The sequence below is a fragment of the Athene noctua genome, chromosome Z, assembly GCF_965140245.1.
Source record: "Athene noctua chromosome Z, bAthNoc1.hap1.1, whole genome shotgun sequence".
Lineage (NCBI taxonomy): Eukaryota > Metazoa > Chordata > Aves > Strigiformes > Strigidae > Athene > Athene noctua.
Window position 1 is genome coordinate 89,716,884 of NC_134077.1, and position 25,415 is coordinate 89,742,298.

Here is a 25,415-nt window from a genome sequence, read left to right on the forward strand (position 1 = left end):
CGGCATTTTATTTAGAGATTTCCTGATAGGTCATGTAGGGATTTTTTTTTATTAAGCTGTTCTTTTACTTACAAAGATATCTCATTCCTAGGTTAAACGTACTCGCCAGTCCAGAAACTCATGGTATATACTTGAAGGATTAGTGGAAGGGTGGTTATTTCCTGATGTAATCACAGAACTTGCTGTTGCTCAGAAGTATGCTACACCTCCCGTGGGACTGCTCCATTCTCTTCTAGAATATGCTCTATCGGTGAGAGATAGAAGGCTGAAGTATTATAAATGTTAAAGCAAGAAATTGAAGTATTGCAGTCTTTGCTTCTGAAATCGCACTTGGTGGTTTTTAGTGATGTATTCACCCTTGGCTTTACATTCATGTGTTTGTGTTATAAAGGGAAAAATTTAATACTTCAGGGTTTTTTAAAAATTATTATTTCTTTACAAGCCATATGAATGTAATGCTCTAAATTTTGTGGAAAAATTGGCCAAGAATTTTTTTTTTTGTTGCTCTTAGAACAGCGCTTGTATGACTTTGTTGTTTAACCTAGTAGGCCACAGGTAGAGAGCTCAGTTGAGAGGAAGGTTTGTTCTAAGCAGTGGTACATTCAGTTGGAATATCACACTAGAGTAAGCTCTCTTTATTTCCTTCCTTTTTTTTTTTTTTTTTTTTGTAAACTCTGAATTTTGCATTAAATTGCATGTTACTTCACTGATTAAATTTGGTCACTTGGGATTATAAGAAATAAAGAAAATACATAAACTCTTAGTGATTATGGATCTTTGGCTAGTATGGAGTCAATATTATTTTCTCATTTTGTTACAGGGACAGAGTGATGCAGTATTGTATACTAAATTTCATCATGTTTTGGACCTTATTCTCTACCACGATCCTCCTTGGAAGTCCCCATCTATGTTAAAGTATTATTTGGATCTTCTTCAGTGTCCTGTCTGTAAGGAAGGCACGTGGTCCTTTATACAGGTGCTTATAAGGTAAGAAAGATTGATGAGATGTTGGATGCAATAGTTGTGTTACTTCAAACTCAGGAATGGGGGTTGGAATTCTATTGTATTAAAGTTACATTTTCACCAGAACAAGTCAAGTGTATGTGAAGGTCTAGAATTGTAGCTGAAATTTGGACCGTTCGCTTTATGATTCAGTAAGTGTTAGCTCACAGGCAGAGGGGGTTTTTTTAAAGGAAAAAATGTACATTTTCTTGTACATTTCCTTTTTTAAAATTTATTTATTTTTTAAGCTTTCCACAATTTATAATAATCTATGTATTACTGGTGTGTAGGTATATCTACACACACACATATATATCTGTAGTTACAAAGCAGATTCCAGTCTTGTCTTGCCAAACATGAATCTTCATGTTGTGTTTTGATTTTAGTCATAAACTTTACCATCTTGTTTAGGAAGTCTGATTATATCCTGTACATCTACAAATATAAGACTCAGTACATAGGAACTGTTTGGGTAGTTAGTCTGTGCTTTAGCTTGAGAACTCATTTTTTGTAATTTACATCAATAGAAATTAGTTCTTCTGTTCATTTGGAAGAGAAACTGTACCTCTTCTTATTGCTGTCATAAAATCTTAACTAACATTTAAGTAATTTGAAACAGCTGTGATTACACATATATGAATGTGTATGATTGTAAGCATGTCTATAGTCTTGAAGGGCACTGCATCACTGTACTTGAATCACTGTAACTGGACATTTTAACAGTTTTTATTAGGAACATGTCGCATGGAATCGAAGGTACTTTATCTTTTAGATAGAGTATTTTATCTTTTAGTTCCTACTAAATGGCAGAATGTGACTGCCCAGCAGTTGTATACCTGGTGCTTCCAGTACTCTAAAGTTCTAGCCAAAGAAATGTGTTCACACTTTGCTTCAAAATTATCTCCATCACGTTAGACAATCATTAGTCTTGATCAAAACTGTAGTCCTGTCAAATACTGTGTGAACTTTTACCTGAACTAAGGTTTGTAGGATGTTGCAATGTCTATAAAATATTACAAGACCATCTTGTAATTAAAGGATTTGAAAGAAGTTCTGTTAAATTCAGTAATTGTACAGTGCCTCGAGTAGAGACAGAAAAATTAAATACAGTTAAGTTGTTTAGTTTAGACTATAATACAAAATATTAGAAACAAAGCCCCAGCTAAAGGGGTTTTTTGGAAAATACAGCTTTAAACCCAGAAAGTTAGGCTTTAAAATGATGAATATTTCTGGTGAGCAAGGTATTTCCTTGTCAAAATTGTCAAAAGTCAAAGCTGACTTTTTTGCTGATAGATCAGACTATGATTTCTGTCATACAAATGGATTTTTCGGTGTTTATTTTTCAGGTCTTGCCTTTATTGCAAAGCCATTTGTCATGAAGTCCCAGTTTCAGGGAAAGGAGATGAACAGAGGATAGCTCACAAAACATTATTGAAGTTTTTCTTTGATTTAGTAAAAGCTGAAGTACAGTTTCTGACAGAAAGGTGGGTTTTATAGAATAATACTTTTTTATTACTTTTTTACAGTTTTACACACATTCCTGTATCTACAGCAGGTTGTATCCTGATTGTTGTATGTCCCTAATAAGATACCATTTTACAGAGATGGCAGTTTAGCATTTCCTTTTGTATTTCTCGATTCTGAGTTTGTTTGTTTTAATTTGCATAGGTTTTTTTCTCATCGTGTTTTAAGGTCTCTAACTTCTCTCAGCCTCTTATTTCACTACGTGACAAGTTTCAGTAAGCTCCTTTTACTCATAAAGCTGTATTTTTAGCTTTGCAATGCTTCAGTATTCGTTCTTTAAGGTAGACAAGCAGCATTTTGAACATACTGATTTTGTTTTAACATTCAATTAACTTACATTTTCCTAGGGAGACAACTATCTTTTCTTAGTTTATGAAGTATAAAATAAGTCTTGGTTTTGCTCTGCCGTCATGTAGTTAACTGTGGTGGGTTGACCCTGGCTGGACAGCAGGTCCCACCAAAGCCACTCTGTCACCCCCTCATCCACTGCACAGGGGGGAGAAAATACAACGAAAGGCTCCTGGGTCGAGATGAGGACAGGGAGGGATCACTCACCAGTTACCGTCATGGGCAGAACAGACTCGACTTGGGGAAATCAGTTTAATTTACCACCAGTCAAAATCAGGGTAGGGTAATGACAACTAAAACCCAAATCTTCAGACACCTTCCCCGCACCCGTCCCTCTTCCCGGGCTCACTTCACTCCCGATTTCTCTCCCCGCTCTGCCCCAGCGGCGCAGGGGGATGGGGGTTGTGGTCAGCTCCTCACCCGCTGTCTGTGCGGCTCCTTCCTCCTCAGGGGAGGACTCCTCACACTCCTCCTGCTCCAGCCTGGGCTCCCTCCCACCGCAGAGAGTTCTCCCCGAACTTCTCCCACGTGAGTCCTTCCCGCGGGGCAGCCCCTGAGCTCCGGTGCGGGTCCTCCGTGGGGCCGCAGGTCCCGCCGGGATCCTGCTCCAGCGCGGGCTTCCCGCGGGGTCACAGCCCCCGTGGGCACATGCCCTGCCCCGGCGCGGGCCTCCCTGGGCGCAGGGCACAGCCGCCTCGCCGTGCTCGGCCCCACGGGCTGCAGGGAACCTCTGCTCGGGCGCCTGGAGCACCTGCTCCGCTCCTCCCTCCCTGCCCCGGCCGTGCCCAGGGGCTGCCGGCACCTCTTCTCAGCGCTCTCTGTGCTGCTGCTGCTCAGTTTGCCCCTTCTCAAAGCCCTTGCCCAGAGGCGCTGCCACCGCGGCTGCCGGGCTGGGCCTTGGCCCGCGGCGGGTCCGGCTGGGCGCCGGCCGGCGTCGGCCCTGCGGGACATGGGGAAGCTCCCAGCACCTTCTCACGGAAGGCACCCTGCAGCCCCCCGCTACCAAACCCTTGCCACACAAACCCAATACATAAAGGCAGCCTTTACTTTATGTAATATTAACACAATATTAGAGTTCCTTCAGTCTGACTGTAATAGTCATCATTATTTTACTTATTATTCATCAGAAATTGTGTCTGATCTTTCCATACTTAAAAATTGCCAAACCTGTGTGTGTTTTGACAGAAGACAAGGTTTCTGTCTGGTAACTATAGTAATCAAAGTGGCATAAAGATTTAGGTTTTTTCGCTTTTCTTTTTTTACAGTTTGGTTGAAGGGACCAATTCACAGCATCAGCAAGTCATGCCACAGACAGTTCTTCTGAAGACCTTTTGGCTGGAAAGCAAAAGCTCAGTGCTTTTTACCAAACACATAAATATTCTAGCAGATTGGGTCATACTTTCCCATAGAGAGTTGGACAGAGAAAATGATGTGAGTATGAATTTTATACTTTAAAATAATGAAGACCGACATATTTTTTAAAGGCGTGCCTTTGTTCATTCCTTTGTGAGGAATTATATGTAAGTATCACAGCTGCTTGTTATAGCTGCCTTTTGTTGTGAAGCATGCTGGTTTTTGCTCCACTAAAGGAAATGAATTGATCCATAAGATTCTCATATTGATCTGCAGAGAAGAAACGAGTCATGAGTAGCTTGTTGGCTACATTCAGATGTTCACATGCCCTTACCAGCAGGTATTACTGTAGTCATTAGGGACACCAGCTTAACACATCCTGTCAAACAATAAGGTGTAACGAAAGAGGTGATTATCTGATTTCACAGTGATTGTATTCAGGAAATGTTGGAAGGAGAAAGCTAACAAAACTAATAGTTTTTTTCTGTTTTCTACAGATATGCATTATTTTATTTTAATAAATGCCCCAGTTTTCTTCCCAAGTCCTTTAGTTTCATTTGGTATCTTCCCTAGGTCTTTTCATAAAAATGGAATTGAAGGCAACTTAATTGCTGTTCTGTGACCTGCTGACCAGCAGGACATTGACCTGAAAGATACTGAGTGTCCTCTATACCACCTCTTTCTTTTCAGAAGCTAGAGGCCTTGTAAAACATCTTTGACTTCTAGATTCTCACATAAAATACAAACTTACTGCTGTCTCTGCGTTCTCTTTTAAATTATTGTGAAAGCACAGAATAAATAGGTACTTCATTCACTTTTTCAATACAATAACAGAACAACAATAGAAAATCAAGTATTCCAGAGAAGAAAGCACTTTCAATATAATACCTGGTAGTTCTTCATTATGTTAAGAAAGCAGAAAGATTAAACATAATGAGAGCTTCACTCATCTTACCTAGCCAGACCTCCTACCTCTTTTGAGGGCTATCAAAGCAAGACATTCTGAAACAGTGCTGCCTTTTATCCTTGGTCAAGATATTAAAAAAGTGCCTAAAATTAGGCTTCTATACCCATATTTATATTTAAACAACCTACCTTTTCAAAAGTACTGAGCACCAAGCAGGCTTGCATTCAGTTGGTGTCAGTGGCCATTCTGTTTCTTTGGAAAATGAGACTGCTTTCATATGTTTCCTGGTGTTGGATCTGCAGTTAAGGGTAGGCACCATTTTCTTTTTTCTACTATGCCTTCTTTTGACAAGTTCCACCACTGTAAGCCATACCTTTTTCATAAACCATTCTTTGCATAAGCAGAATAATCACTTGTGTCAGATAGTGTAGTACATGTATGAAAAATAAACTTAAAAGAGAGAAAAAAAATAACATAAAGCATAGAAGCCTACCTCTTGTTTAGATTCTGTTTTCTTTGTATAAATGTATATAAGAATTGTACTTTCAGCACAAAACCCAGATGCCTCTTCCTTTCCCACTTTGATCTTATGCATTGTAATGTACAATATCCCTGCAGATATGAATTCTAGCCTTAAAAAGCATCTTGTTCACTCATAATATCTGTAGTCTTGTATGTTCCTTCTTACAGCCTTATTCTTCAACCTCATATTTATATATTACATTTTCTTTACATTTGCATTTTTTACCAAAAATAAACTCTAAAACAAAATACCATAGTTTTACATTCAAAACTTGTCATTATGTCTTTCTGCACTCTTAATTTTGTTATACTAAAACTTGATATACTGATTTTTCCATCTATTCAGAGACTCCATTTCAAATTCCATGACACAGCTGAAAAGGTCATTCAGAAAGCCAAAGGATCAGATAGATCCTCCCCAGCTATGTGGGCAAAACTGTCTTTTCTTTTCTCCTATTTTTTTTACTGTTTTAGAGACACATAGATAAAACCACAGTATTTCCATGTCATTAAGGGTAGCATATTGGGTGCAAAATTTTCCTTCCTGTCTTCAATTTAAGGGTGTGAGTCATTCTTACCTGTTTTGGTTTTTAAAAGCTGTTTGCTTAAGAGGCAACACATTGGCAAGAAACACATAAGGCCATTCAGGAAAAAAAAAAAAAAAAAAGAATAATGATTGGATATTCTCAGTATCTTACAGAAATTAAATGTTTTATACCACAGTGTAAAGGGCTGACCACGTTTCCAGGCTTACGCAAGCATATTAGCTTGTGGAAAGAAACAAACAGGCCAGTTGTGATATACTAAAGTTCAGAGCAATTCTCTAGTACAATTATCTGTAAATAAAAACAGGTGAAATTTAATTTTTTTTTTTTTTTGGCATGTCTAACACATTCTTTTCTATGTGTTAAATGTTGGCAATTTGTTTTTTCACTTTTTAGAATCATTATATTTTTCGGTGATTCAAAGAGATGGCAACAAATCAGCACTAGAGTGGAGAAAAAACATCTGTATATGTTTCCTCTCTTCTAGTGCTGATTTGTGACAAAATTACAGGGGTTTTATACATGTCTCTTGTGTCTGTGTGTAAAAAGAGCAATCCAGAAATAGTTGCACTATTCTAGGTGAGAAAATCCATGCTGGAATTCTGAGTTAGTGGTTTCCTTGGTTTACATACTCTGAATGCATTTCACTTTTCAGGCCTATTGAAATAAAAAGAAAGAATGAAGTGCTATAAAGACTCAAGTTACATATATGAGTGCATTTGCTTTCTTGTGTTAAGATAGAATTTATCTTAAAAGTACCAGAGTAAAATTAGCGACAGGAAATTGGATGCCCTCACTCATCGTTGTGTCAATCTGCTGGGACAGCTTGGTGGAATAAAACTGATACACTATCCTTGTAGTTAAAAATGCACTGCCAAAGAACACTGGAGTTTTTCATTCACTTGAAATCTTCAGTACTGAATATAATTTTAATATAAATAACATTTATTATTTATTATTTAAATAGGTTTGATGCAGAAACTTCTGGTCAAGTTTCCTTCAATCAAAGCTGTTAATTAATTTTTAGAATTTACAAAGGAACATGTGTATTTCTTGTAACAGTTTGAGTAGCGTTGAGCAGTTGCATGGCTTTTCACGGTATCACAAATGGTATCAGAAACACTTTTCATCCCTGTTACTATTGGTGGGTTTTTTTTAAAAAAAGCTGTCTAACATAGCCTGACTAAGGACTGAAAAAGGCATTCTTAGCTGCATTTAGCTGCACTTAAATGCATTTTTAGTTGCATCACCTTGCACATTTCTGATTTGTTTTCTTCCATGTTTCAGGTTTCATTGTCTGGTATGAATTTGTGTGGTGTCAATTTGTAAAACTGAATGTCTTTCTGGTCTATCTGTCACTTCCATTAGCTTTCTTGGAAGTATGTTTTAGGCACTGTTGGAGTACTGCATAACCCTAAAAACACACCACATGAAAAAGAACTCTAAAATAACTCTTGTAATTCAAAGTGAAAAAGTTAAAATGAATTTTCCAATTACTTAAAAGCTTTCCTATAAGAACTTTTATGTGTACTAAAGCGCACTGTGAAACTTCTGTCACTGTAGCACTGTACTTGACTTGGCAAAGCTTTAAATGGAACAGCAATGTAGGAATTGCATTTGCTAAGCTGGCAGACATCAGTTGTACTGATGTGACCTTTGTATGCTAACGCAGTCAACAGCCTCTTCCCACTTCAGCGCTCTTCTCGGTGAGATAGCTTTGATTCTCAACAATAAGAACAAGGAACAGAGTTTTGAAAAAAAGGTTTAACCAGATCTTCCTTAATTTGCTGTGTGTGGTGTCATGGGTTGACCCGAGCTGGCACGTAAGTCCCCACCCAGCCGCTCGCTCACCCACCCCTCAGCAGGATGAGGGAGAGAACTGAAAGGGCAAAAATGTGAAAACTCACAGGTCGAGGTAATGACAGTTTAGTAAGTGAAGCAAAGCAAAACAAGGAATTCATCCAGCACTTCCCATCAGCAGGCAGATGTCCAGCCCCTTCCTGGGAAGCCGGGCTCCGTCACGCGTAGCGGTTCCTTGGCAAGGCAAACGCCAAACCCCCAGCGTCCCCCTTCCTGCTCCTTTCCCCAGCTTTTGTTGCTGAGCACAGCATTTGCATGGCACAGAATATCCCTTGGGTCACTTGGGGTCAGCCGTCCTGCCTGTGTCCCCTCCCAAGTTCTTGCCCACCCCCAGCCCACTCGCTGGGGGGGCAGAGTGGGAACAAGAAAAGGCCTTGTGCTGTCACACATGGTGACATTTCCCCTGTTAATGGAAATGCTTGCTTCTTTTTCCTTTCTAAGACTGCATGTGTTTTCATTACTATGATTGGTTTGTGGCTGAAAATAAAAATATTATTAAGATGTTGTAGTGGTTGGAGCACAGAGGGCAACTGAGCATCAAGCTGCGGCTTGCTCGCTCCTTCCTCCTCAGGAATAGGAAGGAGAAAATATCACAAAAGGCTCAGGAATTCAGATAAGGACAGGGAGGGGTGACTTACCCATTATGGTCACAGGCAAAAACCAGACTTGTTATGGGAAGGAAAAGAACATCAATTAAACTTAAGGGTTGGATTGACCCAGCACTGAGGGATCTGGAGGAGTTGGGAACAGTCAGTGTGAGGTTCGTGGTTGGACTGGAGGAGCTTCAAGGGATTTTCCAACCGAGATGATTCTGGGATTCTGTAATTCAAATACCACCACCACTTAACAAACCGAGTAGGGCAGTGAGACACATTACCACATCTTAAAAAAACACCTTCTCCCCACCCCTCCCTCTTCCCGGGCTCACTTCACTCCCGATTTCTCTCCCCGCTCTGCCCCAGCGGCGCAGGGGGATGGGGGTTGTGGTCAGCTCCTCACCCGCTGTCTGTGCGGCTCCTTCCTCCTCAGGGGAGGACTCCTCACACTCCTCCTGCTCCAGCCTGGGCTCCCTCCCACCGCAGAGAGTTCTTCCCGAACTTCTCCAACACAAGTCCCACACATTGCAGTCCTCCCAGCGCTGAGCTACAACACTGGGGGCTTCTCCCCTCAGAGTCCGGCCTTCTCCGGGCACATCCCCTGCTCCAGCGTGGGCTCCTCCGTGGGCTGCAGGTCAGCATCTGCCCACCGGTGACCTCCATGGGTCCCTGAGGGGAGTCTCTGCTCCGGCACATCACCCCCTCCTCCTCCTTTCTTCCATTAACTTCTATGTTTTCAGAGCTGTCCTCCTTGCAACTCCTCCCTACAATTCCCAACTCCTCCTCCCCAGTTCCCCTTCTTAAATACGTTATCACAGAGGTGCAGCTGCTGTCGCTAATTGGCTCAGCCTTGGCCAGAGGTGGCTCCAACTTGGAGCCAGGGGAGCTTTGAGAAGCTTCTTTCAGGGGCCACCGCTGTAGCCCCCTCTCCCGCTACCAAAAAATCCCATCACACACCCAAACCCAACACAGATGTTAATACTTAACTGTTTTTAGAACAGATATTTTCAGCAGATTAGAGCGTTTCCCCCTCATTTGTAGCATTGAGTCACTTATTTCAAAATATGAAGGAGAAGCTCTTGGTTTGTACTACTGTTGTTTTACCAAAACATCAGCCAAGCCTATAGCAGTTGGCAGTGTCTGGTTTATCTTTGTCAGCGTGCAGAGGTAGCTGAGAAAATGGAGTTGCATCCAGTGTTTCAGCCACATTTAATATGCAGCTTTGTATCTGACTGCAAAACATCATTAATACTTGCAGGATTAACAGTTATTATTTCAGTCTGCTGCCTCAAGGTCAGTTTTTGCTCCCCACCGCTTTCCTTGAAACAGTATTGTAGATGACATAATATAAGCATGTGATTTAGAAACAAGACTGTAAATATTTGTGCTTTGCATCTGTATCTACCTCAGATTACATCTATGCGTACTTGGTCCTGTCACTTACCTCTGTTAAAATTGTGCTTATTTGCTGCGTTTGTGTAAATTATTTGCTATAACAAACTGTTGATGGAATTAAATTATTCACCCATTATTCTGCTGGGTGAATATACATATTCCGTTCGATTTCCCTTTTATCCAAAAATGTCCAGTTTGCATTACTCGTTCCCTTTCACTAGGATGCAGTGTATCACCTGGTGCTCTAGTGTAACAATAGTGATACTCAGGTAGAGCCTTAGGTAGGTGTCTTTGGGACATGAATTTCATCTGTTCCTACTGTGGTGCACAGTCTTCCAGTTTGCACTTTGAAAACTGTCATACAAACACTGAACTTCCCATGGTTGTACATGTGGTCAGAGGATTAATTTATGTCAGGATTGTTGCATAGAATATTTGATGCCTCCTGACGAAAATACGCTTGGCTTTTTTATCTACACATGACCATTTTGTGCATGTTTGGGGAGAAAAAAGTTAGGGTAATACCCATAAGTATGCTCCTAAATTTGCAACTGCTAGTCTCTTTGGAATTTTGGGGGGCAGAAGAAAGTTTCCTGATCCCAGAAACTGGCTGCCACTGTGCTGACCCTTTCGGCACAGACACGCGATTAGTCACAAAAGGAGCTTTAAAGTCATGATGAAATCTTTAGGAAAAGAGAATCCTAATAGAGCAGGGAGAATAACATCCCTATAATTGTCAAATTAAACACAAGGTTAACTAGCATAAATGCAATACTTGAAATCTTACAGTTAAACAAAACCTTATTTAAAAAGAAATCATGCTTCGTACTTGCAAGCTTTGATCCCATCTTGCATGTTGTTTTAGACAGGATGTTTTCAAAAACCTTGTGTTTCTCCAATGCCATATCTTAATTGATGGTGACATTAATGGCATATTCATTTTGTTGACCTGGCTGCAACAGTGAGCTTTTAAGCAGAAGAAGAAGAGCCAGTGAAGAAGTGATGTGGCAACAGCTTCTTTTCTCTGAAGAAGTTCTCTAGTGTTATTACTGGTACATTATCAGTGTTAATTTGTTATACAGTACAGGCCTACAGATACTCTTATTTTCATTTAGGCCTTCAGATGTGAAGTAACTGGTCTATTAGATGGAATTCTTGGAACTGTAGTGGAATATTGGATCGTCTCAAGTTTGCTTATGGACAGAAACGAGTTTCATCAAATAGCTGATGATTTGTCACAGCACCTTGCCATTTCGTGTGATGGTGAGTGTTTGAAAGGCCTCTCGGAGTCTTGTAAGCAGGTACACTAAATTCCTAACCCAAAACCCTCAGTTTACTTTCAAGTTGCATTGTACCTTCTGTGGCAGCCATGCAGTCTTACGGTGTCATGTGTATGCGTGCAGGAAACTTCTGTTGGGTGTATGAGTCTGTCTGTCTGTCCACCCCAAGCAAAGACCAAATAGAACAGGCTTTCTTACTAAAATCCCTCTAAATAAATCTGAAGAAGTGTTAGTGCAAAAGCAAGACTACACAGTGTGAAGAAGACAAAAAAATCTTGGAAGATCTCCTGTCAGTTTAGGCCAAGCTTTAGGCATGTCATAGTAACCATAACTTCGGAGAGGCAACACCTTAGCTCAGGCCAGTTCTCAGGTGAAATTTTTCACTCCACAAACTTGATCATGTTTGCTAAAAACACTTCAGCCATTAATCCAAAAGCTGCGCTGAACTCTTTGAACCATACAGATTTCAAATTAAATATTTCAGTGTCTCGTTCCAAATCCTTAGACTTAATGGACGTTATTTTGGGGGTGGGGGGAAATTCCAGCTTGTCCCATAAACCACTGTTGTTCCTGTTTATTAACTATACTAGATAAGAGAAATGTTACAACTTGCCATTTAGCATGGAATGTCAGTTGAGGTATCGGTCCTTTTAGCAACTAGGGGATGAGGAGCTGAAAAGGCCAAAAAAATAATCTCAAGAAAACTACTGAATGTTTTAAACTTCATTGTCAAACTGAATTCTCACCAAAACTGCTCTTCTTTTTTTTTTTTTTTTTTTCTTTTTTTCCCTATTAGGAAAGAGTGGGAACACTGTAACTCGGGTGTTACACCTGTATGGGTGTCGTGGTTTCAGGCACCATTTTCTCTAGAGATAATAGGCTTCATTTAAAGTGTATCTTCCCTCTTCTACCTGGACACATGAAAAGAACTATCCTGAAAAAAAGTACAGTAAAATCTTAGTCTCTGGACAAATAGTTCCACTCCAGTCTTAACAGAAAGCAAATTTTCAGAACTGTTATAACCTGCTTTAGATCTTTGAAGGCCAATTAATTTGGAACTTTGTAGTATTTAAATCGATGGAGCTTTTAGCTTCTACTACTATTGCCACCTCTCCAAAAGAGTTTCTAGCTTTCATATAATAGAGAGAATCTTGGATATGTATTTCTATAAGACTTACTTTCCTGTACACAAATGGAAAATTACACATTCTGTGCTCTCCTTCATTGAGAGCATTCAGGAGAACAGCATTCGCAGTCTGGTTATAAAGAGTAAAGATTCTTTGCCCTATTGGTGATCACTGCTGCTTGGTTCATTCCACAGCACTTAAGACCCAAAAAACTGTTGCAGAGTTCTTCTAAATTCTGTCTCTCTTAGAGCAGAAAACACCTGTACTCTCAAAACTGTGTTTATGCTTTGCTTGATTCTACAGATCAGTTAATGTTTAAGGACTTCTTAGCAGAATAGAATATTCCTTCAACACAGTAAAGACTTTTTTTCCTCATGGCAGACCTTGCTTTCCACCTGTTTCAGTTGCTATTTTGACAAAATTATTTTACTAGAATCAAAATACAAATAATCACCCTAGGAAGAATCAGTCATCCTGTCTCCTTTTACAAAAAAAAGCTAGGCCAGACATATCCCTGATATATACTGAGATAGATATAGATCTATGTTGTTCTGCCACTGTCTGCTGGGGGTTTTTTTGAACGATATGAACTGTTCGGTACATCTGAATTGGGTTGAAATTTGTTTACAGTCACTTAATGTAGAATTTAGTGGTTGGCCTGGATGATCTTCAAGGTCTTTTCCAACCTAGATGATTCTGTGATTTGAAGTCACCCTGCATTACTTGCAGATTTCTTCACATATTTTATCTGAATTGTGCTTTGTCAATTACAGATTTTAAAGATGATCACTTGCATAACTTGGCAAATAATTTAATTCTCAAAATCAAGGTGTAACTTTCCTAAGACTGTATTTAGAGCGTTTTTTTAAAAAGTTTCACATAAAATGTGGTGCTTTGCGTTTTTAAGTCTTTTGACCATTTTCCTAGAAGGAGGTCTTCTTATCAGATGATGGATAAAATCTTTTTTTAATGTGAGTGTTTTTAGTAATTCTCATGGAGAGTAGCTTCTGAATCTGCAACAGCAGAAGAAAAAGACGTCTGGAAGAGCTCTCTTCTAGATAATTCTAGATGTACGGGTTTGTATATTCTTATTTTAAAGTTATTTCTCCCCTCCTTTGCTTTTATCCAGGTTTTTCTATAGATGAATTAAAAATGTTCATTTGTACCATACCATCCCCCTGGCTTCAAATGTTTGTCGCAGAAGCAGTTTTTAAAAAAATGTGTTTACGGAGGAATATAACTATTTCTGCAGAACCTCTTTCTCTTCAGAAGATAGTAAGTAACTCCTGTCACACCTAAGTCTTTTACAAGTAATTGCATTAATGAAAGTCTTGGAAAAGATCTTTCTTTTTGTGGTCTGAGCTCATGCTTCTTGCATCCATTGTCTTCCACCTGTAGATAGACTCTACTGCATTTAAATTTCTCTTTGCCCAAGATCTGGGTTCAGACCAATGGTAAGATTTTTCTTGCCAGAGAATTTGTAGCACCTGATTAATCTGTTTACATGCAGCTGACATGAAAAGTCACAATTTAAGCTTTTTGAAATGATCTGATGTAAATACTTTATTGCAGTATTACATTTGTAATTAAAGAAAATGCCAGATATAATGTGGTTTTCCAGCGTTATCTTTTCCTTCAGTTTTTTTTTTTTGAAAAGGTGACAGTCTATTATTCTACTGGGCCCAAGCATTTGTTATATACAAGATTTTATGATTTTGGACCACACTCTATTCCTGTGAATTTCTCTTCTTAAAAACTTTCCCCTACTTGCAAACCTTTTCCTGCCTTCAGATCGCAATTTGTGATAGTTGGTGAGGAAATACATGATGAAAGCTGTGAAAGAAATTCTCAAAACCACGGCTGCTGGCAGGATGCAGGCAAATCAGGGAGATCTCACAGTAATGACGTGCCCTAGCTTAGAGCCTCATTTCAGTAATCTTAACACCAGCGACTAGACAGAATATAGAATATAGAATCCATAACTGTTTCTGTATGTCCTAAAATTCTACAGGTAGAGTTGAAGGAAAACAAATTTACACCTTTATACATTTTCCATACATAAGTTTTCCTGAATTTTACAGGAGTTTGTTGTGAACAGAGATCATTGTTTATTAATACATCGTGTTTAAACAGGGCTCGAACAAAAGACTGTCAGAATTTTAAAAGTAAACCAACTATATATCTAATATTTAATGTATGTTGCCAACACACATGCAGCAGCAATTGCTATTTTTAGTATTGCCATGACTACTGATCACTCTCTGCAACTACTTAAATGTAAATTTTTGTAGTGCTTGAAACAAGTTCATGTGCTTTTTGTGGCTTTCCTTAACATTACTGTGCCTCCTTTCTCGTTCCGTACAATAAATATTAACTATCACCCAGTTTTGCCTGCTCTTTTCATGCAGCATCTTATCAGCTAGGCTGTTCTATGGGTTCAAATAGTGATCTCCTACTCTCTGGTGGTAAATGCACAGTGGAGGTTGCAAGTAAGGTTTCCCTCACCCATTGCATGTTGCCTGCAGAATCTACATTGGTATCTGCTAGATACTCACAGCCTTCTTTAATATCTTTCTTCAGATACAATCATTGTGTAACCACTGAATGAGTCCCCTCACTGGGCTTTTGCCTATGCTTCTGCCAAACTGCAGAAACTTATATGACTTTTTAAAATGAGCAGTATAGGTGGGTTAGAAGGTCTGTGTTACTCAAAAGAAGCCAAAATACCTACAACATCCAAACCCACCCTGATAATGAGAGAGCACCTAAGAGATAACTAGCTTATTGCCTTCGCAAGGCGCAAAGGCTTAATGCAACACATCATCTTAGAAGAGATGAAGGAGGAGGGTGAGTACTTCTTTACCAAATTGCTCTCTGGGTTGGGAACAGGAAGCCTTTAAATACTTTCATTAAGGGCCTGAGAATCAGTTAGCTTTACTTCAGTTTTATGTCCAGCTAAAGGGATCAAAATTTTCTCAGCTACCAAAAACCCAAGAGAGAGGTCTAGAATCTCCCACTTTCTGGCTCAGACACAATCCGCTCACCTCTGAGGCCATCATAAAGAGTGAATTACAAGAACATAAAAAAAAGATTGCAGAAGACAACTTTAAACAATCTATATATGAAGTCATTTAAGGATCATATTTTTAAAAACTTAGATACAGCAAGCTGGGGGTGGTGGATGACTGCTTTGCATGAAGTGCAACAGAAGAAAATGACTGCATTTTAATTTACTGTATACAAAGTCATTGAAAATGTTCCTTTTGCAACAGGTCTGTTCCTATTCATCCGCTTTGCGAGAGGTAGGGATGCATGAGACAAGAAAGATAGACAAAGCAACGGAAAAGAAAATAGGGCAATGGCCGTGCCCTGAGTCTCAAAGTATATTACAGATGCCAAATGGCAATGAGCAGAACCAAGTCAAAGTGCTGCCTGATCTACCGTAAGTAATACCTATAACATCACCAGTTTTATTCTGCTTTGGGGGACAGCTTCTGACCCAACACATTTCTTGAACTTTATATGACCCGTTTTGTTGTCTGCAAATTACTGCAGCTGACAGAAGGCTCCGCTGTAAACCTGTAACACCTCTGGGCTGGGGTTCCCCCTTTCTCCCCATCCTCCCTCTCAGTGTATATGCAGGCTGATGCAGTTATATTTTCCCAGTATTAGATTTAAAGGGTACTTAGAGAAGTTGAACCATTCATAGAATTACCTTTAAAGAAAGTTTAATTGTGGGTAATTTAATTTTATTACTGTTTTAAATACAGTTATAATTAAATGACATAGAAATTATGTAATTAAGACATTTCAGAAATACCTCTGAAATGGATAGATCTAAGTATGCTGTATATACACATTTAAAAGCATTAAGTACATATTCATTATCTTAAAATACGAAATCGTGATTTCAGATGTGTCACCTTTGCTCTCTTTTCAGTGACTTAAGCTTTAATAAGCGCTCTTCATTCATGAAGCTTAGACCAAAACCAAAAGTTGAGGCTGCATGTGGCAAAGAGAATTGCTACCTTTTGCCTGAAGACACACATTTTTGCAGGAGAAGTGTTAAAGGTATTCTATGTATCTAATTTATGTTAAGAACTCTATATGGTTAGAATCTACAGTGTCAGGTTTAAAAATCTTGTCCTGATGAATGCTGAACTAAAATGATGGGCTTATGCCCAAGAATTATTTTCTTATGGTTCGTGTTTCTTTTTCCAATGCCTATTTAAAAGGAAGAATTGTATATATGGTGGAATAAAGCTGCCTTCTTCATTCCCCTCCCCCTCCCAGATATTAAATACAGTGTACAGCTTGTGTGAGCTCATTCCAGTCTTGCCTGCCTTACTTTGCTAATCCACCTCAACCTGTGCTTGGTAGGATCAACGTCTTCTGATTTGAAAGTATAATTCAGTCTTCATCTCTTTCAGTCCTAGACATTTTGTGAACAAAGACTGAGGAGTATGCTATGTTACATAGCTGTGTTAAGCATATGGACTGTTTTCTTCCAGGCATTCAGCCCAGACTATGAAAGGCATTTGGCTTTTGTCTTAGCTATACTGGAACCCAAGTACCTAAGGAATAAAGCAGCACTTCAGTAATTCATTCAGTTCCTACTTATTACACAAATTTAATAAATCGTACTTTAGATGAGCCTTTACCTGAAGAGAGTTACTTGCTGGAACTACTTTTTGTCATCTTCATCATCAGAAATTTACCTATGTCACTTAAAACACAACTATATTAGCATGACACCCTGGAGAAAGCTTAGAAAAAACTGCAAAAGCAAGCTGGGATTGTTCAAAAAATTAAAACCAGAATTGTATCACAAACACTGAAGGACAAAAAAAACCTCACCGTCTTTTGGGATTTAAGAGAGCTTCAGTAACAGAGCCAGACCATGCATTTTTAAAATTGGTTCCCTTTCTCTTTATTGCTTTTGCAAGTAAAATTGATGTGAATTATTACATGCTGACTTCTACAAAGGAAAGAGCTGAAGGACTAGGGGGAGAAAAAAATTGCTTTTTTTCTATTCTTCCCCTGCCAAAATTGTAAGTAGTATCTTCTGTTGAAAGAATGAGTATGGAGCTGACAGATTTACATAGTGAAGGTATTAATATAACAAAATATACCATGTAAATCTTATCGCAAAGGCTGAGAGATTTAGCCTGAGATATTTTTCATTTCTAAGATGTTTGTTGCATCATCTTTCACCTGGCATCAAGATTTTCCTCTGGCTCTTGTTCAGACCTAATCATTTAGTGAAAGCAAACCCGTGTTTAGAATGGGTCTGAAGTTTCTATCATGCAGAAACTAATGGTGTCTTTACGTATAAGCAGCAGTTCTCAGTTGCTTGCTGTTCAATTTTTCACACTTACTTCAGCTTTACACGACACTAAGGCTTGGGATTTTTTGTTTCCAGAGGATGATATTATTATTATTATTATTATTATTATTATTATTATTATTATTATTATTATTATTATTATTGTGACCCCTTCATTCTCTTTCCCCCCTCCCTTGCTACTGTAGCCAAGTCAGACAGCCTATTGAGAAACAGCAAACCATCTGTTAACGGATTTGAAGTTCTGAATTATAGTTGAGTGTGTAGAGGCACTCGTGCCTAGCCAGAAACATTCATTTGAATTAAGCTATAAATGCTGTGTAAAAAGAACCATACATTTTAACGTAGGTTCATGAATAAATTTAAGGGAGGGCAACTGCACTCTAAAGTTTTATTGCTTCAAAACCCAGTATTTTTGGTGTTCTGTGATCACTTGGTGCTTTTATAGTGTGATTGAAGCTTTAAACCTTGAACTGGGGGGAGATAATTCCTGTGTTAAACCGTTTGCAATACAATTTCATTGCTGGATCTCTGGTGGAACAGAAGCTCTGTGGGTTTTTTTGAATTTTCTTAAAAGATGGTTAAACAGGATAAAGGAAAATCTTACTCATTATTGAATTTTCTGGCGTATAGCCAGGTCTCCTAGTTCCAGGCACTTTGATTATTTTCTTTAGTTGCTATCTTGCCTAGTCTAGTGTAATCTATTAATTTTTTATGGTAGGAGAGACAGCCCTGCATAAAGCTTGCATAAGTAACAAAGTGGAGAGATTGATTCAGCTTCTCTCTATCCCTGGAACAGACATTAATGCTAAAGGTAAGTTACTCATTTTCTCTACAGAACTAAGAATTTAAGCCAGATAAAGAACTGTATTAATACCTGTTTGGCAATAAAGTTTGTATTTATGCTATGAAAGCTGTATCATTTTAAACAACACAAAATGAGGACTTTATAGCAAACATTGAGGAAGGGTTAATTCGTAACTAAAGTGTGTTCTAAAATCACGTTTCCTATGGATTTTTTGAAAATGCTATTTAGTTTTTTTCAGATGTTTTTAGAATAGAATTTCTTGTTTTGAATTCAGAAGCTGCCGCTGTCCCCTGACGAATACTAAAAAATACAGTGTTTTGCTGTCTGACGAATTACATTATTAACGTTTTAGTACTACTTCTGCTGTTTTAAAACTTCCCTTGATTTATAATTCAGACTATGATGGCTGGACGCCTTTGCATGAAGCCTGTAACCATGGCAGCACAGTGTGTGTCCGTGAGATTTTGCAACGTTGTCCAGAGGTAGACCTGCTCACTCAAGTGGACGGGGCGACTCCTTTGCATGATGCACTGTCAAATGGACATGTAGAAATTGGCAAGCTGCTACTTCAGCGTGGGGGTGAGTGCATTTATGCTAAACTGGTTTAGGGAAATTATCCACTGTTCCGAGCCCATATGAAGTTCGTGGTGTTTTTCTTAATGGTTGCTTAAAATACAATGTTATTTTGAAATATTTATTTTAAAACATTTTTAAGCCAAGCTGTTTTGGTCACAATAAAAATAATACTGTTTTCACACTTATCTTGATCAGCTGAATATGAAATTAACCAGGATTTTCACATTTTTTTCCAATATGGTAATGTTTTTATTCTGCATTTTACACCATATGCATTGTAACTATATTCTCCAAACTCATTAATGAAGATAAAGATTACCTAGTCACCAAGCAAAGCTAAGGATTTTCTTTTGTTTGGATCTATTTTTACCACGATGCAAAAATAGATCAGTAAATCTCTATATAATCATGTATTTCAACATAAATTTGTTCAGCATTTATGGAAATTAATGTGATGGTCTTTGAAGAACACAATTAGCTTGGTAATTAGTTTAAGAAAGGGATCTATATTGTAATCGTGATAACTGCTGTTTAGGGATAATAGTGGGAGGGATGCCTGAGTTTCTAAAAAAAGATACATTGCCCCTTAGGCAGACACATGATAAATGTTTTGAACAATATTTTTTTGTTCAGTGACAGAGAACTTGTATCTGGTCTTGAAATGTACAGTATCAATGTAATTAACTTTGCGTGTTTTTTTTTAAAAGCAACTGCAAAGAATGGTCTTGGGTATCAACTCTTCTTTTAATTCATTTGCTAAAATGAGTCTTTTCGATATCCTTACCACCGACCTACTGTGTCAGTTTAATTTCTGCACGCTATATGCCGAGTCCAGATTTTTTCAATAAAATTTTCATTCTGCGTGTAGCCATGAGGCAGAAGAGTGCACTGTATTTAGATGGCCTATTACTTAATTAAGGTAGAGAAACAAAATTTTATTTCATCCTTGGCATAGAACCCTCTGTATTTACAGTCTTCTCCTGCCCCCTAAAGGCTATTTCTGTGTCTGTTGTGCAGGCTCCGGCTGGCAATCAATACGTTTCTCTGCAGTCCTACCTCAGTGTTTGCTGAGCTTCGGTTCTGTGGCTCCCAGGTGTTTTATATATCTCCCGAGCCGTGTATCTGACATGCCAAGCCAATACCTGGGCTCAGTTCAATCGCTCTAAGTGATGCAATAGCCAATATCGTAGTAAGCCCAGCTCCTCAATTGGAAATGGCATCGCGCTGACAGATGTGCATTTTTCCTGGGCTATTGTGAAGAATAGGTAGTGGATGATCCTCTTGTCCTAGGGGAAGAGCTCTACTTGCACTTGCATTCATCAAGGTTTTCTGGCAACTATAAGGCTGCGTGTACCCTTATCTTTGCCTTTGTCACACTCTGGGTTTTGGCCTGTCAAACAGCTGACAAGACCATGGTAGGAAGCATGCTACCCGTTCAGTGTGGATTTACTCAGCTCAATAATTTCCAACACATCTCCGCAAAAACTTTTTTCACTTTTCCCTCTCTAGAAAACCTTCAGCTTGCAAAATTTAATTATATTGCATAATCAGTGATGGAGTAAAGCAACACAGCTTTAGTCACAGCAGAGTGAAAACCTCTAGTATGGATATGTAATGTGGTGAATTACCTTTTGTAATTAAAATATATTTCTGAAAATGTATTCAACTTAAAATGGCATCATTACTTCAGCATTCTAACCCGAATTTACGTAAGAAGTTTCCTGATGCATTCAAAACACCACCTGCGATGTGTTAACTGCCTTCATTTTTTCTTACTGTTGTGGCAGGTCTTAAACTTATTAAGGTGCCTGTAAACTGTCTAAATATTAATAACTCCATTGTACTAATAAATGAGAAATACCAAGAGAATGTAGTATCATCAGAACCAGTAAAACATGTCCCATTTACTTACTTTAAACCTATTTATTAGTTACTTTTGCGTTTCAGGAGCCTGTTAAGATCAAATTTTGAAATTCAGCTGTTGGGGGAGACTAGAAGTCCTACCTCAGTGGTTCACCTTGCCACATAGTCCGGGACAAGGTTGGTCACACCATCCAGAAGAGTTAAATAAAGACCGTCATAGTAGTGTGCCTTTAATCTGGAGTCAGTGTCAGCAAAGAACCTGGTTTATAAAATACGTAGTAGAATTTTACAGCAGTAATAACATTACATTTTTACATACTCTTTGTATTGTCACTTGAAACTTTAGGATAGGCAGTATTTGAATTACTTCCCATGTCTATATAATAATTGGCTTTCAACCTAGGAAAACTGGGAAGAAAATTAAGACAGTATCATAAAGGAACTGATACAGGGTCTGTCTGCATGTTCTAGATTGCACCGCAAATGTGTAACTCATCAGTTACATCAACACAACTTAGTACAAAAAGGAACTTAAACAGACGCCTGGCTTCTGGCAAAAAGCAAACCAAAATCTTGCTCGACTGCCAAATTGAATGTGCTGTTATTATTAATGTTTATATTTTCCCTGCAGGACCAGTCCTTCTACAGCAGAGGGACTCCCATGGAAAATCGCCACTGGATTATGTTGAGTCCGCAGCAGTAAAGCAAGAACTTTTGAACATTGTTCATCTGAAAGAGAGCATTGAAAGCTTCTGTGAACACACAGAAGAAGATTTTTTCCGTCAGCAGGGAGAACTGTGGTTGATTTTATTTAGTAAGATGCTGCTGAATTTTTGTTCAGTTTACAATCTGTCTTCACCCTTTACTTTAACTCTCGGAGAAGTAGCTTGTTCAAATGTACTTTCAGTAATGGCACGTGATAACTGTAAGATGAAAAATGCATTTTCTGCAGATTGGTTAGTAGGTACATATTTTAGAGAGCTTGAAACTTTTCAAAAGCTACCACAGTTTCTTCCAGAAATATCTGCAAACATAGGTTTTTTCCCTGGAGAACAGATGAAGGCTTTATTAGCAACTCTGAATACTATGGTAGAGGCGTATCAGCTCTTTACTTAAGTCTTTGTAACAGTTACCTTCCAAACAAGCTGCATTGTTTGAATCTTGGCTGTTAACCCTTGGTATTGGGATAACGTTTTTTCCAGCAACCAAAGAGTACGAATTTCACAGCCCTACACAAGTCCTCATGTTAGTATCTGCTGTGTTGTTGATACTTCCCTCTGCTAGAACCCCAAATCAGATGCATTGATTCAGTGCATTTTTTAAGTAGAATTTTTCCAATACCAGTGCCTTCTAGTTGTCTGACAGATCTGGAAGCCCCTGACCACCTCAGGAGGGTGCTGTGTCATCTACACTACGTTAAACTTTGTATTTTCTATCCTGGAAATCTTTGCTACCTGCTTTACGCCATAGTTCTCTTTTTGGTTTCCAAAGGTAGTGACCCAAAACTAAAACAGCAAGCAGTTTTTCCTAGAGAAAGGCTTGTGCCCACATATGTAAATATCCTTTCATAAAACTGATAGTATAAATATGTCATTAAACAAAAACATATGGAAAAGCAAATACCTTCTATTTTTTCTTATTTATCCTTGTCCTGTAAAAATTAACATTATGTTGTGTAAATTAATTACACTGTGTAAAACCCCAACCAGAATATAGGTAGATTATAGACTATATTTATAGACGGAATCAGTCTACCAGCATGTCCCACGTCTTAGTTAGAAACAGTCATACAAAGGCACGTGGAAAGCCTTTTTCTCCCACCTCAGCACCGTGGCGCTCGTGGCCGCGTCTGTGTGTGCGGTGCCCGCCTCGAGGAGACCGGCCTGGATACATGGGTGGTTTGCAGAACTCCAGTGGGTGCCACCAGCTGGGGCTTTCAGACAATTCCTGGGACAGGGATGCTGCTGCGAAGGGCCAAATCCACCCCTCACAGCGTCCTTGGCTCTGCTCTGGTGCGTGTTGGCTTGCGGTGGTTTGATAAATCCATTATGCTGGTGGTGTGTAAAATGATCTGGTAACACTCCTGGGAGTCCCTCAACTAAAGATGCGGGTGGAAGCAGTGGCACAAATCTAGTTATGTTGGCAGGGGAATTCACAAAGGATTAGACAAGACAGTTTAAGTATGTACTGGGCATCAGATTCTGACACTAAGTATGGATCTCCTTAAAAATTACACCCCAATTTAACATGAGAATTTTGTTCTCCATTCTGTGAATACATCCAAACTACACATAATAATAAATCCTCTAAACTAATCTGCTAACCTAATTTAGAATTGTGTGCTACATATTCTATCAGATGGTCCTTTTAATTAATTAAGAAAAAGTGAAAATCCCGGGCTGTTCTGTACGGGTTTCGGGGCTTGTAAAGCAGCCAGACTACATTGTGGTGCTGCATGGGGTCATGGATGCGGAATTGTTACTCAGGTGGTTTGGAGAGCCCTTGTGGGTTTACACAGCAACAACTACAAATCCTGCCTTGCGCCTTTGTAGAGGTCCAGCACCAAATTCATTCCAGGCTTGGGTCTGGGAATGTGAGAGACACTTCTAAGGGAAGTTTATCCCTTCCCCTCTACCCCGTGACTACAGCCGTGATTCGGCTGGTTTCCTTGAAGTGGTGGTGCAGTCACCTCTTGCCTCCAAGGTTAAAAGGGAGTGTGGTCCCGGTGAGTCTCCATACTCCTTGTGGATTGTCATCCCTAGATGGTTATACAATCCAATCTTAAAAAATCTAATCATATAATGTATTACAATCAAAATGGAAGAAAGCTGGTTAACCATTCTACCAAGGAAGATTCAAACATGTCCAATTAACTAATTAATACTTAATATAGCAACAACTGTCTCAAGTCTCTTGCCACTTTCTTCATTTGTTGACCTAAAGTGCCATTAACACCACCAAGTTCAATCCCAATCTTCTGAGCGCTGCCCATTTCACAAGGTTCATTCGCCACCACGTTGCCATCCGAGTCTGGATTGTCTGTAGGAATCACCATCCCCATTGCCAGTCAGGATGCCAAAGTCATCTGTTCTTTGAAGATCCTAACAAAAAACAGAACTAGGCCTTGGATCAGAACCCGGGCATCAAGTTAAAAATTATCCATCAGGCACTAATAGGGTGAGATTTTCCACCTTTCCCTAAGGCTTCCCGTTAGCCTGAGGACAGGATGGGGGGTTCAAACCCCCTGTACTCCTTGTGTGCCCACTCCTGGGCCACCCCGGCAGGGAAGTGGCCCCTGTTCCCCAATCAAATTGATTTGGGCGTTCCCTCCTCTGCCTCTGGGGGTGGCAGGAATGATCTCTCCGCATTCCTCAGCAGTTTCTCACTGCCCGACTCCCGCAGGAGGGGGGATTCTAGGCACGTTAACCCCTTCTTCGGGGGTGGTTTTCGCGCGCTTTTCAGCCAGAGCCCAGCAAGCCCCTGTCGGCGAGTGCCGCTGGCCCCGGGCAAGACACACGAATGGAAATGGCGGCTTCCCTCGTGGCAGCAACGCCATCGCTGTTGGCTCCTGCACAGGAAGGCCCCAGAGCCCGTCCCGGGGCTGACGGGCCGTTCCCGCAGGGCCCAGTCCAGCCCAGCCGCGGGTGGGATGGGCATTCAGCCATAATCGACTGCTAATTGCCGCCTTTTGTGAGGTTTGGGACTGGCCACACCACAGAATTACCAGGGGAATGCGTACAATTCATGATCTTTTTTCAGAGTCACCTCAAAAATACTGTTTGGCAGCAGTTGGCAGTGGGTACCAAGAGACACTTCTGTCCCCCTAACTCCACAGCTCCACACTCCGCCATCTGGTAAATACCACTGTTTACCTGTCAGAACATCAAGCCCTGGTATTTTCCCTTTGTTCCCCAGTTCTCCCCTCCAGCAACTGCACCAGCTTCGAGATGTGACCAGGAGGCTGCCCACGGACTATCGCCCGGGTACCCCCAGTGCCCACGCCTCCCGCTAAAGAGGATTCCTGCCCCAACCATCGAACCGACCTCACCCCAGGGCGGTGTAAACTCTCTACGAGGGAGCTGCTCAGGGGACAGTTTACAACCGACTTGCCAAATCTGGCTTTTATCTTAGCCCCTACCCCGGGTCAGTCCAGCCCATCTCTCACACTTTTGCCCATGTTAACACCTGCACACGAGGGGCAGGGAGGGGGTGGTCACATTCAACGGCTCTTTGCACCCTTTCTCTGAGGGGCTGGACGTGGATCTTTAAGGCACCCGGGAGCCCTCTAATGATAACTCTAAGGGGGCTGGGATCCAACATTTTTTTTTTTTCCCAACATAATTTCAATTTTTTTTTCTAATAACC

The 25,415-nt window shown here is 39.8% G+C and overlaps 1 protein-coding gene across 2 annotated transcripts in view; it reads left to right on the forward strand.

Annotated features, from left to right (window-relative positions):
• Positions 1–23,330, forward strand: part of SLF1 (SMC5/6 complex localization factor 1) — a 38,092-nt gene extending 14,762 nt beyond the window's left edge. For both annotated transcript variants that reach the window (XM_074933025.1, XM_074933024.1), the window contains exons 8-18: positions 92–250; positions 821–987; positions 2,349–2,486; positions 4,140–4,305; positions 11,168–11,315; positions 13,589–13,734; positions 15,732–15,901; positions 16,400–16,530; positions 18,525–18,617; positions 19,008–19,190; positions 21,682–23,330. In XM_074933025.1, coding sequence (XP_074789126.1) covers positions 92–250; positions 821–987; positions 2,349–2,486; positions 4,140–4,305; positions 11,168–11,315; positions 13,589–13,734; positions 15,732–15,901; positions 16,400–16,530; positions 18,525–18,617; positions 19,008–19,190; positions 21,682–22,166 — 1,986 coding nt within the window. In that variant the 3' untranslated portion in view covers positions 22,167–23,330. The remainder of the gene's footprint in view (positions 1–91; positions 251–820; positions 988–2,348; positions 2,487–4,139; positions 4,306–11,167; positions 11,316–13,588; positions 13,735–15,731; positions 15,902–16,399; positions 16,531–18,524; positions 18,618–19,007; positions 19,191–21,681) is intronic.
• Positions 23,331–25,415: the final 2,085 nt, after the last annotated feature.